The 13,464-nt window shown below is 52.9% G+C and overlaps 1 protein-coding gene across 1 annotated transcript in view; it reads right to left on the reverse strand.

The window, feature by feature from the left end:
* Window positions 1-412: 412 nt before the first annotated feature.
* myo1eb (myosin IEb) overlaps window positions 413-13,464 on the reverse strand; it is a 33,996-nt gene continuing 20,944 nt past the window's right edge. The window contains exons 14-28 of the mRNA XM_056444647.1: window positions 12,890-12,976; window positions 12,395-12,481; window positions 12,152-12,319; window positions 11,755-11,840; window positions 11,528-11,609; window positions 11,219-11,424; window positions 10,996-11,140; window positions 10,810-10,924; window positions 10,565-10,734; window positions 5,956-6,101; window positions 3,816-3,973; window positions 3,663-3,737; window positions 3,394-3,580; window positions 2,617-2,792; window positions 413-832 (exon numbers count right to left, since the gene is read on the reverse strand). Of these exons, the coding sequence (XP_056300622.1) occupies window positions 756-832; window positions 2,617-2,792; window positions 3,394-3,580; window positions 3,663-3,737; window positions 3,816-3,973; window positions 5,956-6,101; window positions 10,565-10,734; window positions 10,810-10,924; window positions 10,996-11,140; window positions 11,219-11,424; window positions 11,528-11,609; window positions 11,755-11,840; window positions 12,152-12,319; window positions 12,395-12,481; window positions 12,890-12,976 (1,965 nt within the window). The 3' untranslated portion in view covers window positions 413-755. The remainder of the gene's footprint in view (window positions 833-2,616; window positions 2,793-3,393; window positions 3,581-3,662; window positions 3,738-3,815; window positions 3,974-5,955; window positions 6,102-10,564; window positions 10,735-10,809; window positions 10,925-10,995; window positions 11,141-11,218; window positions 11,425-11,527; window positions 11,610-11,754; window positions 11,841-12,151; window positions 12,320-12,394; window positions 12,482-12,889; window positions 12,977-13,464) is intronic.

Consider the following 13,464-nt stretch of genomic DNA (forward strand, 5'->3'; position numbering starts at 1 on the left):
GGGACATTTAACCTGACAGGACACAGGGCTACGGGGACATTTAACCTGACAGGACACAGGGCTACGGGGACATTTAACCTGACTGGACACAGGGCTACGGGGACATTTAACCTGACTGGACACAGGGCTATGGGGACATTTAACCTGACTGGACACAGGGCTATGGGGACATTTAACCTGACTGGACACAGGGCTACGGGGACATTTAACCTGACTGGACACAGGGCTACGGGGACATTTAACCTGACTGGACACAGGGCTACGGGGACATTTAACCTGACTGGACACAGGGCTACGGGACATTTAACCTGACTGGACACAGGGCTACGGGGACATTTAACCTGACTGGACACAGGGCTACAGGGACATTTAACCTGACTGGACACAGGGCTACAGGGACATTTAACCTGACTGGACACAGGGCTATGGGGACATTTAACCTGACTGGACACAGGGCTACGGGGACATTTAACCTGACTGGACACAGGGCTATGGGGACATTTAACCTGACTGGACACAGGGCTATGGGGACATTTAACCTGACTGGACACAGGGCTATGGGGACATTTAACCTGACTGGACACAGGGCTACAGGGACATTTAACCTGACTGGACACAGGGCTACGGGGACATTTAACCTGACTGGACACAGGGCTACGACACTGACCGTTGACCGGTTCAAAGCTGTCCTCGCTGACTCAAACATACGTGGTGACCTCTGGTGACCTCTGACCCCCGCTCACCAAAGACGAGGTTTAGATCTTCTCCACGTAGTTGCCGGGGAACATCCCCTCTCTGCCCCGCAACCGACCGAACCACCAACCAGATGCATCTGCAGAAAGTTCAGAGACGATGAATCTCAGGACTACAGGACTGGCGCTGTGGTCCTTTCAGGTTTCATTCAGGCACCCTTTGCACACCGCACCATCCTAAAATGGTTTTCGGATTCTAATGATCTTTTTTTTTCCCAAGTAATTTTTCCCACACATAATATAATCTCACAAATAAACATCTCATGTGACAGTTAACTTCATCAAATCCCGCTGACTTCAGGACATAGACTCTAACTCTTTGTTGTGGAAGTAGCATTTGATTTCTAGAATAGGAAGCTAGTTAGCCAGAAATGCTACCATGACAATAGATGTATTGTTTAACACGCTGGCACTCGTTATTGGTGCTAAACTGTGATTGGACATAATGAGTCGTCATAAATGTTGAATGCCGCGTTGTACTTATGCTAATAACTACAAACTGATCAGTCTTACCCAGGGCTCTCAAGTTTTGAAGACAGGCAAGAATGACATATGTTAGCTACTGAGCTAATGCTAGCTGCTGAGCTAATGCTAGCTGCTTATGGTCTGAAAACGTTTGACTTGTTTACAATCCCTTTACGAACGGCTAGCATTAGCTTTTTCTTAGCACATGACTGCTATCTTGCAAGATCATTCAGGCTGTGTAAAGTAGTAGTACTAGTAGCTGTAATAGTATTACTAGTAGTAGTACTAGTAGCTCTAGCATTATTACTAGTAGTTGTAGTAGTAGCAGTACTAGTTTCTTAAAAGTTATGTCCTGCTCTGCTATTTTATTCTATATATTTTAACCTTGTGTGTTGCTGCTACAAACATTTCCCCCAGGGGATGAATAAACTATACGCCTGTCTGACAGCAAAACTTAAATAAAGTAGTATCATCAGTCCTAGAAGTAGTGGTGGTAGTAAAAGTAGAAGTAGCTGTATCACTACTAGCTGTAGTAGAAGTACAGTAGCAGTAACATGTGTGGTACTAGTGACAGTAATAATACTGACAGCAGTATTAGTACCTTCAGTGAGTATTGGTACCTTCAGTGAGTATTAGTACCTTCAGTGAGTATTAGTATCTTCAGTGAGTATTAGTACCTTCAGTGAGTATTAGTATCTTCAGTGAGTATTGGTACCTTCAGTGAGTATTAGTACCTTCAGTGAGTATTAGTACCTTCAGTGAGTATTAGTATCTTCAGTGAGTATTAGTACCTTCAGTGAGTATTAGTATCTTCAGTGAGTATTGGTACCTTCAGTGAGTATTAGTACCTTCAGTGAGTATTAGTATCTTCAGTGAGTATTAGTACCTTCAGTGAGTATTAGTATCTTCAGTGAGTATTGGTACCTTCAGTGAGTATTAGTACCTTCAGTGAGTATTGGTACCTTCAGTGAGTATTAGTACCTTCAGTGAGTATTAGTATCTTCAGTGAGTATTAGTACCTTCAGTGAGTATTGGTACCTTCAGTGAGTATTGGTATCTTCAGTGAGTATTAGTACCTTCAGTGAGTATTGGTACCTTCAGTGAGTATTAGTATATTCAGTGAGTATTGGTACCTTCAGTGAGTATTAGTATCTTCAGTGAGTATTGGTACCTTCAGTGAGTATTAGTATCTTCAGTGAGTATTGGTACATTCAGTGAGTATTGGTACCTTCAGTGAGTATTGGTACCTTCAGTGAGTATTAGTATCTTCAGTGAGTATTGGTACCTTCAGTGAGTATTAGTACCTTCAGTGAGTATTGGTACCTTCAGTGAGTATTGGTACCTTCAGTGAGTATTGGTACCTTCAGTGAGTATTAGTACCTTCAGTGAGTATTAGTACCTTCAGTGAGTATTTCCATGACGTCGTCGGCGGTGAAGCTCAGCTCGTCCGTGTCCTGGGCATCGTAGGCGTACAGCGCTCGGCACTGAGGGGACCGCGGCTTGGCTTTGGGAGCCGGTTTGGGTCGACCCGCTCCAGGAAGAGGCTTCACCTCCTTGGACCGGCGCCGCTGAAGTCTGCAGAAAAGACAGCGATGAGCAGAGAACCAGAGAACAGCTCGTAGAACCAGGACCAGGACCAAGCATACCCAATCTAAGGTGACTGTGGCTGGTTTCAATGCTTGATACTGGTCGTGATGGTTCTACTGGTGGCCCAGGTTGATACTGGTCGTGATGGTTCTACTGGTGGCCCAGGTTGATACTGGTCGTGATGGTTCTACTGGTGGCCCAGGTTGAGACTGGTCGTGATGGTTACTGGTGGCCCAGGTTGATACTGGTCGTGATGGTTCTACTGGTGGCCCAGGTTGATACTGGTCGTGATGGTTACTGGTGGCCCATGTTGATACTGGTCGTGATGGTTACTGGTGGCCCAGGTTGATACTGGTTGTGATGGTTACTGGTGGCCCATGTTGATACTGGTCGTGATGGTTACTGGTGGCCCAGGTTGATACTGGTCGTGATGGTTACTGGTGGCCCAGGTTGATACTGGTCGTGATGGTTACTGGTGGCCCAGGTTGATACTGGTCGTGATGGTTACTGGTGGCCCAGGTTGATACTGGTCGTGATGGTTACTGGTGGCCCAGGTTGATACTGGTCGTGATGGTTACTGGTGACTCACCCAGCGGCGCCCTGTTCGGGGACGTTCATGAAGCCCATGTCTTGGTGTTTCTTGGGCTGGTTGTCGTGGCGGCGCTGGCTCTGGAGGCGGGGCAGACTGGGCTGGTCCATGCTGGACTGCTGCCTCAGCAGGGAGCCTCTGGAGGAGGAGCCTCCTCGGGGAGCTCCGGCCCCTCTGGAGCGATGAGCTGAGGGCAAACAAAGAAAGATTAGAAGCCAACAGAACTCAGTCTGAGACGCCCCGGCTCCTGAAGGGTTGTGTCCTGGTACCGGAGTTGGACTGGTTGGTGGACGCGGTCTGGTTTCCCAAGTAGCGGCTCTTGCGTTGGTCTTTCCTCGTCGGTCCTACAAATCAAACAGGAAGTGAGGGGGAGCACACAGGAAGTTATGGAATAATGTGTGGTGAAGCATGTCAGAACTTACTGGAGTTCTTGGGCAGACCCGGTCCGATGGAGACCTGCAGGACCTTGCCGCTGGGCTTCAGGACGGCCTCGTCCCCCTGACTGTCCTGGAACTGGATCTGCCGGGACCCCGAAGAGCTGAAAGGACCCCAGCCTCCCTTCTTCACCTTGAACTCCAGACTGGAGGACAGAGATATTCATGTGTGGTCATGTGGTTCAGTCATAGCTCATGTTTCATGTTTCATCTCTGAAACAGGTTGTTTGTTGTTGAACTTCAGACTGTTCTTCTTCCTGATGATCTCTCTGAATTTCCAGCACCGACTGGAACTCGAAGGAAAAGGCAGCTCCTGAAGAACACTGTGTGTGCCTCCTCATGGGATGATGAAGAAAAGAAGTGAGACAGCCTCCCTTTCACAGGTGAGACTCAGACAGGAGGAGAGAGACAGCTGAGAGAGAGACAGGTGGAGAGAGAGAGAGACAGGTATCTCTGAGAGAGAGACAGGTTGTTGAGAGAGAAGACAGGTGGAGAGACAGGGAGAGAGAGAGACAGGTGGAGAGAGACAAGGAGAGACAGACAGGGAGAGAGAGACAGGGAGAGAGAGAGACAGGTGGAGAGAGACAAGGAGAGACAGACAGGTAGAGAGAGACAGGGAGAGAGAGAGACAGGGAGAGAGAGACAGGTGGAGAGAGAGACAGGTAGAGAGAGAGACAGGTGGAGAGAGAGAGACAGGTGGAGAGAGACAGGGAGAGAGAGAGAGACAGGTAGAGAGAGACAAGGAGAGACAGACAGGTGGAGAGAGAGAGAGACAGGTAGAGAGAGAGACAGGTGGAGAGAGAGAGACAGGTGGAGAGAGACAGGGAGAGAGAGAGAGACAGGTGGAGAGAGAGAGACAGGTGGAGAGAGACAAGGAGAGACAGACAGGGAGAGAGAGACAGGGAGAGAGAGAGACAGGTGGAGAGAGAGAGACAGGTGGAGAGAGACAGGTGGAGAGAGAGACAGGTGGAGAGAGAGAGACAGGTGGAGAGAGAGAGACAGGTGGAGAGAGACAAGGAGAGAGAGAGACAGGTGGAGAGAGACAGGGAGAGAGAGAGACAGGTGGAGAGAGAGAGACAGGTGGAGAGAGAGAGACAGGTGGAGAGAGACAGGTGGAGAGAGAGAGACGGGTGGAGAGAGAGACAGGTGGAGAGAGAGAGACAGGTGGAGAGAGACAAGGAGAGAGAGAGACAGGTGGAGAGAGACAGGGAGAGAGAGAGAGACAGGTAGAGAGAGACAAGGAGAGACAGACAAGGAGAGAGAGACAGGGAGAGAGAGACAGGTGGAGAGAGAGAGACAGGTGGAGAGAGAGACAGGTGGAGAGAAAGAGACAAGGAGAGAGAGACAGGTGGAGAGAGAGAGAGACAGGAGAGAGAGACAGGGAGAGAGAGAGACAGGGAGAGAGAGAGACAGGGAGAGAGAGAGACAGGGAGAGAGAGAGACAGGGAGAGAGAGAGACAGGGAGAGAGAGAGAAAGGTAGAGAGAGAATCAGACATACGTTGAAAGACAAGAACAATTGTATTATATTTGTTTGTGTGTGTATATATACATATATATACTTCATTTTGTATTTTATATTCTACTTGTATACATCTATATCTTTCATCCCTGTATTTTATATTTTATTCTCGTGTGTTTAGTTTATTGGTGCTGCTACTGTGACGACAAATTTCCCCTTCGGGATTAATAAAGTATTTATCTATCTATCTAATCTTTTCATTTCTTTATCTCATGGATGAAATGTGCTGGTAGTTTTAGTTCTGCTTTAGTCCCCGGTTCTAGTTCTGGTTCTAGTTCTGGTCCTGGTCCTAGTTGTAGTTCCGGCCCTGGTTCTAGTTCCGGCCATGGTTCTAGTTGTAGTTCTGGTTCTAGTTGTAGTTCCGGCCCTGGTTTCTGTTCTTGTTCTGGTTACAGTTTCTCCCTAGATGTAGTTTTAGTTTTGCTTTTGGCCCTGGTTCTAGTTCTGGACTTGATTCTAGTTGTTCTGGTTCTAGGTGTAGTTCTGGCCCTGGTTCTAGTTCTGGACTTGATTCTAGTCCTGTTCTAGCTCTGTTGCTCGTTCTAGGTCTTGCTCCAGCCCTGATAGTAGTTGTAGTTTCAGGTCTAAATCTTGTTCTGGTGGTGTACCTCAGGGAAACAGACTGGATCTTGTTGAGCTCGATCTTCCTCTTGAGGACCTCCTGGATCTGACCTTTCTCTGGACCCTGCTTCACCTTTTCTCGACCAATCAGGTAGAGGAACTTTGGGGTCAGGATGAGGTCTCGCTTCACAGTCTGTGGAACATCAGGAACACAGATCATTCATTACATTACATGTCATTTAGCAGACGCTTTTATCCAAAGCGACTTACAGTAAGTGCATTCAACCTAGAGTACAAACTCAGAACAACAAGAATACAGAAGGTAACATTTCCTCAACATAGTCGTACTACAAAAGTACCAGTCAGGAAGATGGAAAGTTAGAAACTGGATTTGGGGACAATGGATCTGGGTTCCGGACTGGAACCCTTGAGGGTCTGTGTTCACAGAGGGTTGAAGGAACTGCCCTCTTTGACCTGGTCTGCTGGGTTTCTGTCAGACCATGAAAGATCCTCAACCCTCCTCCTGGAATAGTGAACTGGTCTTCTCTAGCCTATTATGATCGTCCCCACCAGAACCCGACCAACATCTCTGCACTCCCGTGGCCTCCTGGTCGCTCGACCTCCTCACCCCTTGAACTTCTGTACCTGCAACCTGATATTTTGAGGTAATTGGAGTCCCGGTGCTGCAGATCTTCTCCTGGGTCATGACACCCCGGGTGGAGGCCAACACACAAATCAGACGCAGCCAGAAGAAGAGTGGGAGGAGGCCACGCCGGTATGCCCAGTGGGAGGAGGTCACGTCGGTATGCCCAGTGGGAGGAGGTCACGTCGGTATGCCCACAGTGGGAGGAGGTCACGTCGGTATGCCCAGTGGGAGGAGGTCACGTCGGTATGCCCAGTGGGAGGAGGTCACGTCGGTATGCCCAGTGGGAGGAGGTCACGCCGGTATGCCCAGTGGGAGGAGGTCACGCCGGTATGCCCAGTGGGAGGAGGTCACGTCAGTATGCCCAGTGGGAGGAGGTCACGCCGGTATGCCCAGTGGGAGGAGGTCACGCCGGTATGCCCAGTGGGAGGAGGTCACGTCAGTATGCCCAGTGGGAGGAGGTCACGTCGGTATGCCCAGTGGGAGGAGGTCACGTCGGTATGCCCAGTGGGAGGAGGTCACGTCGGTATGCCCAGTGGGAGGAGGTCACGTCAGTATGCCCAGTGGGAGGAGGTCACGCCGGTATGCCCAGTGGGAGGAGGTCACGTCGGTATGCCCAGTGGGAGGAGGTCACGCCGGTATGCCCAGTGGGAGGAGGTCACGTCGGTATGCCCACAGTGGGAGGAGGTCACGTCGGTATGCCCACAGTGGGAGGAGGTCACGTCAGTATGCCCAGTGGGAGGAGGTCACGTCAGTATGCCCAGTGGGAGGAGGTCACGTCAGTATGCCCAGTGGGAGGAGGTCACGTCGGTATGCCCAGTGGGAGGAGGTCACGCCGGTATGCCCACAGTGGGAGGAGGTCACGTCAGTATGCGCCCAGTGGGAGGAGGTCACGTCGGTATGCCCACAGTGGGAGGAGGTCACGCCGGTATGCCCACAGTGGGAGGAGGTCACGTCAGTATGCGCCCAGTGGGAGGAGGTCACGTCGGTATGCCCACAGTGGGAGGAGGTCACGTCAGTATGCCCAGTGGGAGGAGGTCACGTCGGTATGCCCACAGTGGGAGGAGGTCACGTCAGTATGCCCAGTGGGAGGAGGTCACGTCGGTATGCCCAGTGGGAGGAGGTCACGTCGGTATGCCCACAGTGGGAGGAGGTCACGTCGGTATGCCCAGTGGGAGGAGGTCACGTCGGTATGCCCACAGTGGGAGGAGGTCACGTCAGTATGCGCCCAGTGGGAGGAGGTCACGCCGGTATGCCCAGTGGGAGGAGGTCACGTCGGTATGCCCACAGTGGGAGGAGGTCACGTCGGTATGCACAGTGGGAGGAGGTCACGTCGGTATGCCCAGTGGGAGGAGGTCACGCCGGTATGCCCACTGGGACCCGCAAGTACGATCACATCACCCCAGTCCTGTCTTCCCTCCATTGGCTTCCTGTCCACTTTAGAGTTCATTTTAAGATTTTATTGTTTGTTTTTAAAGCGCTTAATGGGCTGGCCCCTCAGTACATCTCTGACCTCATACAGGTGTACACCCCCTCAAGGGGTCTGAGATCGGCTGACCAGCTCCTCCTAGTAGTCCCTAAAACTAAGAAAATTACCAGAGGAGACCGGGCCTTCTCAGCAGTAGCCCCAGGCTCTGGAACGACCTGCCCCAGGTCAAATTGTCGCCCACCCTCCAAACCTTTAAGTCCCGCCTGAAGACCCACCTCTTTTCCCTCGCTTTCGAGTCAGTTTGAGCTATGTTTTGTATTGATTTCTCTCTATTTTGTTTGTATGCCTTTTATCTACTACTGTAATATTATATTTTATTATTATGCTATGCTTACTGTGAAGCACTTCGTTAAACCCTCTGTTTTTAATATGTGCTATATAAATAAATTGGATTGGATTGGATTGGATTGGTATGCCCAGTGGGAGGAGGTCACGCCGGTATGCCCAGTGGGAGGAGGTCACGCCGGTATGCCCAGTGGGAGGAGGTCACGCCGGTATGCCCACAGTGGGAGGAGGTCACGCCGGTATGCCCACAGTGGGAGGAGGTCACGCCGGTATGCCCACAGTGGGAGGAGGTCACGTCGGTATGCCCACAGTGGGAGGAGGTCACGCCGGTATGCCCACAGTGGGAGGAGGTCACGCCGGTATGCCCAGTGGGAGGAGGTCACGCCGGTATGCCCAGTGGGAGGAGGTCACGCCGGTATGCCCACAGTGGAGGAGGTCACGTCAGTATGCCCAGTGGGAGGAGGTCACGCCGGTATGCCCACAGTGGGAGGAGGTCACGCCGGTATGCCCAGTGGGAGGAGGTCACGCCGGTATGCCCAGTGGGAGGAGGTCACGCCGGTATGCCCAGTGGGAGGAGGTCACGTCGGTATGCCCACAGTGGGAGGAGGTCACGCCGGTATGCCCAGTGGGAGGAGGTCACGCCGGTATGCCCAGTGGGAGGAGGTCACGTCGGTATGCCCACAGTGGGAGGAGGTCACGCCGGTATGCCCAGTGGGAGGAGGTCACGCCGGTATGCCCACAGTGGGAGGAGGTCACGCCGGTATGCCCAGTGGGAGGAGGTCACGCCGGTATGCCCAGTGGGAGGAGGTCACGTCGGTATGCCCACAGTGGGAGGAGGTCACGCCGGTATGCCCACAGTGGGAGGAGGTCACGCCGGTATGCCCAGTGGGAGGAGGTCACGCCGGTATGCCCAGTGGGAGGAGGTCACGCCGGTATGCCCACTGTGGGAGGAGATCACGTCGGTATGCCCAGTGGGAGGAGGTCACGCCAGTATGCCCACAGTGGGAGGAGGTCACGCCGGTATGCCCAGTGGGAGGAGGTCACGCCGGTATGCCCACTGTGGGAGGAGATCACGTCGGTATGCCCAGTGGGAGGAGGTCACGCCGGTATGCCCACAGTGGGAGGAGGTCACGTCGGTATGCCCACAGTGGAGGAGGTCACGCCGGTATGCCCAGTGGGAGGAGGTCACGCCGGTATGCCCAGTGGGAGGAGGTCACGCCGGTATGCCCACAGTGGGAGGAGGTCACGCCGGTATGCCCAGTGGGAGGAGGTCACGCCGGTATGCCCAGTGGGAGGAGGTCACGCCGGTATGCCCACAGTGGGAGGAGGTCACGCCGGTATGCCCAGTGGGAGGAGGTCACGCCGGTATGCCCAGTGGGAGGAGGTCACGCCGGTATGCCCAGTGGGAGGAGGTCACGTTGGTATGCCCAGTGGGAGGAGGTCACGCCGGTATGCCCAGTGGGAGGAGGTCACGTCAGTATGCCCAGTGGGAGGAGGTCACGCCGGTATGCCCACAGTGGGAGGAGGTCACGCCGGTATGCCCACAGTGGGAGGAGGTCACGCCGGTATGCCCAGTGGGAGGAGGTCACGCCGGTATGCCCAGTGGGAGGAGGTCACGCCGGTATGCCCAGTGGGAGGAGGTCACGCCGGTATGCCCACAGTGGGAGGAGGTCACGCCGGTATGCCCAGTGGGAGGAGGTCACGCCGGTATGCCCAGTGGGAGGAGGTCACGCCGGTATGCCCAGTGGGAGGAGGTCACGCCGGTATGCCCAGTGGGAGGAGGTCACGCCGGTATGCCCAGTGGGAGGAGGTCACGCCGGTATGCCCAGTGGGAGGAGGTCACGTCGGTATGCACAGTGGGAGGAGGTCACGTCGGTATGCCCAGTGGGAGGAGGTCACGTCGGTATGCACAGTGGGAGGAGGTCACGTCGGTATGCACAGTGGGAGGAGGTCACGTCGGTATGCCCAGTGGGAGGAGGTCACGTCGGTATGCCCACAGTGGGAGGAGGTCACGTCGGTATGCCCACAGTGGGAGCGGTTCATCCACAACTCTGGCCTGAAGCAACTCCAGGAGAGAGACGGACCGGCCTTGAAGCTCGTGCAGAGGACCAAACACCCGGACACAGGCGCTGGTGTCTGGCTGGTGACTCTGGACCGTGTGAGACCTTCACACAATGCCTCATATTCTAAAAGGGTCCAGATCATCGATCAGATTTATTTCCGCAGCTTAAGTTTTTACCCTGAATCTTCGGTCAAACTTCACCACGACGTCAGCGAAGTCGATTCTCTCCCGCCGGCCGACGAACTGCCGGATCTCCGGGTGGTTCTCGGTCCCGAGGTAGTCGCCCACGAAGTTCCTGTTGATGCTGTTCCTGCGGCGCTCCTTCTTGTTCAGCAAGATGTCGGAGGCTGAAGGAGCCACATAAGCACTCATCACCATGTTCTGGACTAAAGGTAGCGACCCCCCCCCCCCGACGGTCTTACCTTCCTCCCTCATCTTGACGTACTTGCGGACAGCGATGTGCTTGCGCCAGGCCTTCTGGATGACCCGAGCGTAGCCATTGTACTTCCTCTCCCTCATCTCCTCCAGCAGGAAGAGCTGCAGGGGAACGGACACACATGAAGGCCAGGCAGCTGCAGCATGATGAACCGCTGCGTCGGGTTTCGTACCGACTCCGGAGCTTTGATGAAGACTTTGGTCTTGCCCAGCTGGAACTGGTCCTGGTCCATGTGGACGGAGTTGAGGAGGTGTAGGACTCCCTGGCGCTCCTTCTCGGTCCAGCGTGGCCAGGTCTCCTTCGTCAAGATGGCATACCTGCAGCGCACAAACCTCCGTTAGCATGTTGGAAGCGGTCGCGCAGCTTCCAGGACGGTGCGCTGTTTGACCTCTGACCTCTGCAGGAACTTGTTGAAGGCCCGTCTGTAGGCGTATCCCGCCCGCCGGATTCTGATGTTCTCCCGGAGGCCCAGGTACTCCACTTGGTGTCTGGCCCGGTTGTCTTCCCAGTCCCGGGGGCGTTTGGTCTCGTTGGGTTTGATGCAGCGAATGTAGTGGGGGGTGCACTTCATCAGGGTCTGGACCAGACTGGTGGATTGTTTCTAAAAGAGGGGGTGCACTTCATCAGGGTCTGGACCAGACTGGTGGATTGTTTCTAAAGGGGGGGGTCTACGTGTTGGCCCTGAGGCGCTGGGGGAGACTCACCTTGATCTTGGTGCTGGCGGTGGACGGACGGCCTCTCTTCTCCACCTCCAGGTTCTCAGTGAACAGAGCTCTGATGAAGGGACTGAGCACAAACACACCACATCATGAGGTCATCAGACACACCCACTTAAGCCGAACTACTTCTTCAGAGCATGGAACCCTGAACTCTGACCCTCTTGCTCAGGTTTCTGCTGTGCAAAGGATTGTGGGTATTTGTGAAGACTTACAACTCGCTGCTCTGCATCAGCTCGATGATGTCATTGAACAACACGTCTCTGTTCCTCTCACAGAAACCGCTGACGTCATACGATACCTGGACAGACAGACGGAGTTAACACACACTTCTATATTATAACCACAGACATGCAAACTAAAAAAAGGCACTTGAACGCATCAGCATTTCAAGATTTCTTAAACAACTGACAAACAAAAACAGTGGTGCGTTCCTTTAGTGCACGTTTCGTGCCATCGCGAGGAATGTCGACAGCAGCAACCGAAACTCGTCTCTATAGAAAACCTCTAATCAAACTACAGATAACATGGCCGACATCTTCACATTTAAAAAACTCTTCATCAGGAACACAGTGAAATGGGTTTATTCAACACACACACACACACACACACCTTGCCGGCGTAGTGGTGGATGATGAAGCCCTGGCTCCAGCTGCTGAAGTGCTCGTGCGAGCCCATCTGGCCCTGCAGCTTCTGCAGCAGCGTCTGGTCCGCCCCCTCCCCCTTGGCGTGCATCGTGGCGCAGACGTCGTCCAGGACGCTCATCAACCCAACGGGATTCTGGGAAACGTCACAACCACAGCCATGTTCACTCCTTTAACTCCACGAAGAGAGGAGCCCGATTGGTTGACTCACCAGTTTGGACTCGATGAGGTCACAGACCACCTTGTTGTTGAAGTACTCGATGGGGGTCCACTGGATCCCCTCCTGCACGTACTCGTCCTGCAGAGACAGAGCGTCTCAGTGTGGACACGGACCCACTCCTCAGTCCATGAGCAGTACGGCTCAATAAGAGGGAGAGGGGCTGACGTCACGATGTCATGGTGCGATGACGTCATGACAGCGTGAGGTCATCGCACCATGACATTACATCATGACGCGATGACGTCATGATGTAATGTCATCTTCATTCGGTGACGTCATGGTGTGATGACGTCATGGTGTGATGACGTCATGGTGTGATGTCATGACATCTTGATTCGGTGACGTCATGGTGTGATGACGTCATGGTGTGATGATGTCATGACATCTTGATTCGGTGACGTCATGGTGTGATGATGTCATGACATCTTGATTCGGTGACATCATGGTGTGATGACGTCATGGTGTGATGATGTCATGGCTCCTCACCTGTTCGGCCTTCAGCGTGAGCTCGATAAAGATCTGCTGCAGCTTCTCGTTCACAAAGTTGATGCAGAACTGCTCGAAGCCGTTTCTCTGAAAGTACACGAGTAAACAAGTACACGAGTACACAAGTACACAAGGACACAAGTAAACAAGGACACAAGTAAACAAGGACACAAGTACACGAGTACACAAGTAAACAAGGACACGAGTACACAAGTACACAAGGGCACAAGTACACGAGTACACAAGTAAACAAGGACACGAGTAAGAAAGGACACAAGGACACAAGTAAACAAGGACACAAGGACACAAGTAAACAAGGACACAAGTACACAAGTAAACAAGGACACAAGTACACAAGTAAACAAGGACACGAGTACACAAGGGCACGAGTACACAAGAAAGGACACAAGTAAACAAGGACACAAGTACACAAGGGCACGAGTACACAAGTAAGAAAGGACACAAGGACACAAGTACACAAGGACACAAGTAAACAAGTACACAAGGACACGAGTACACAAGTAAACAAGTACACAAGGACACGAGTACACAAGGACACAAGTACACAAGGGCAC

The sequence above is a fragment of the Pseudoliparis swirei genome, chromosome 22 (assembly GCF_029220125.1).
Source record: "Pseudoliparis swirei isolate HS2019 ecotype Mariana Trench chromosome 22, NWPU_hadal_v1, whole genome shotgun sequence".
NCBI lineage: Eukaryota > Metazoa > Chordata > Actinopteri > Perciformes > Liparidae > Pseudoliparis > Pseudoliparis swirei.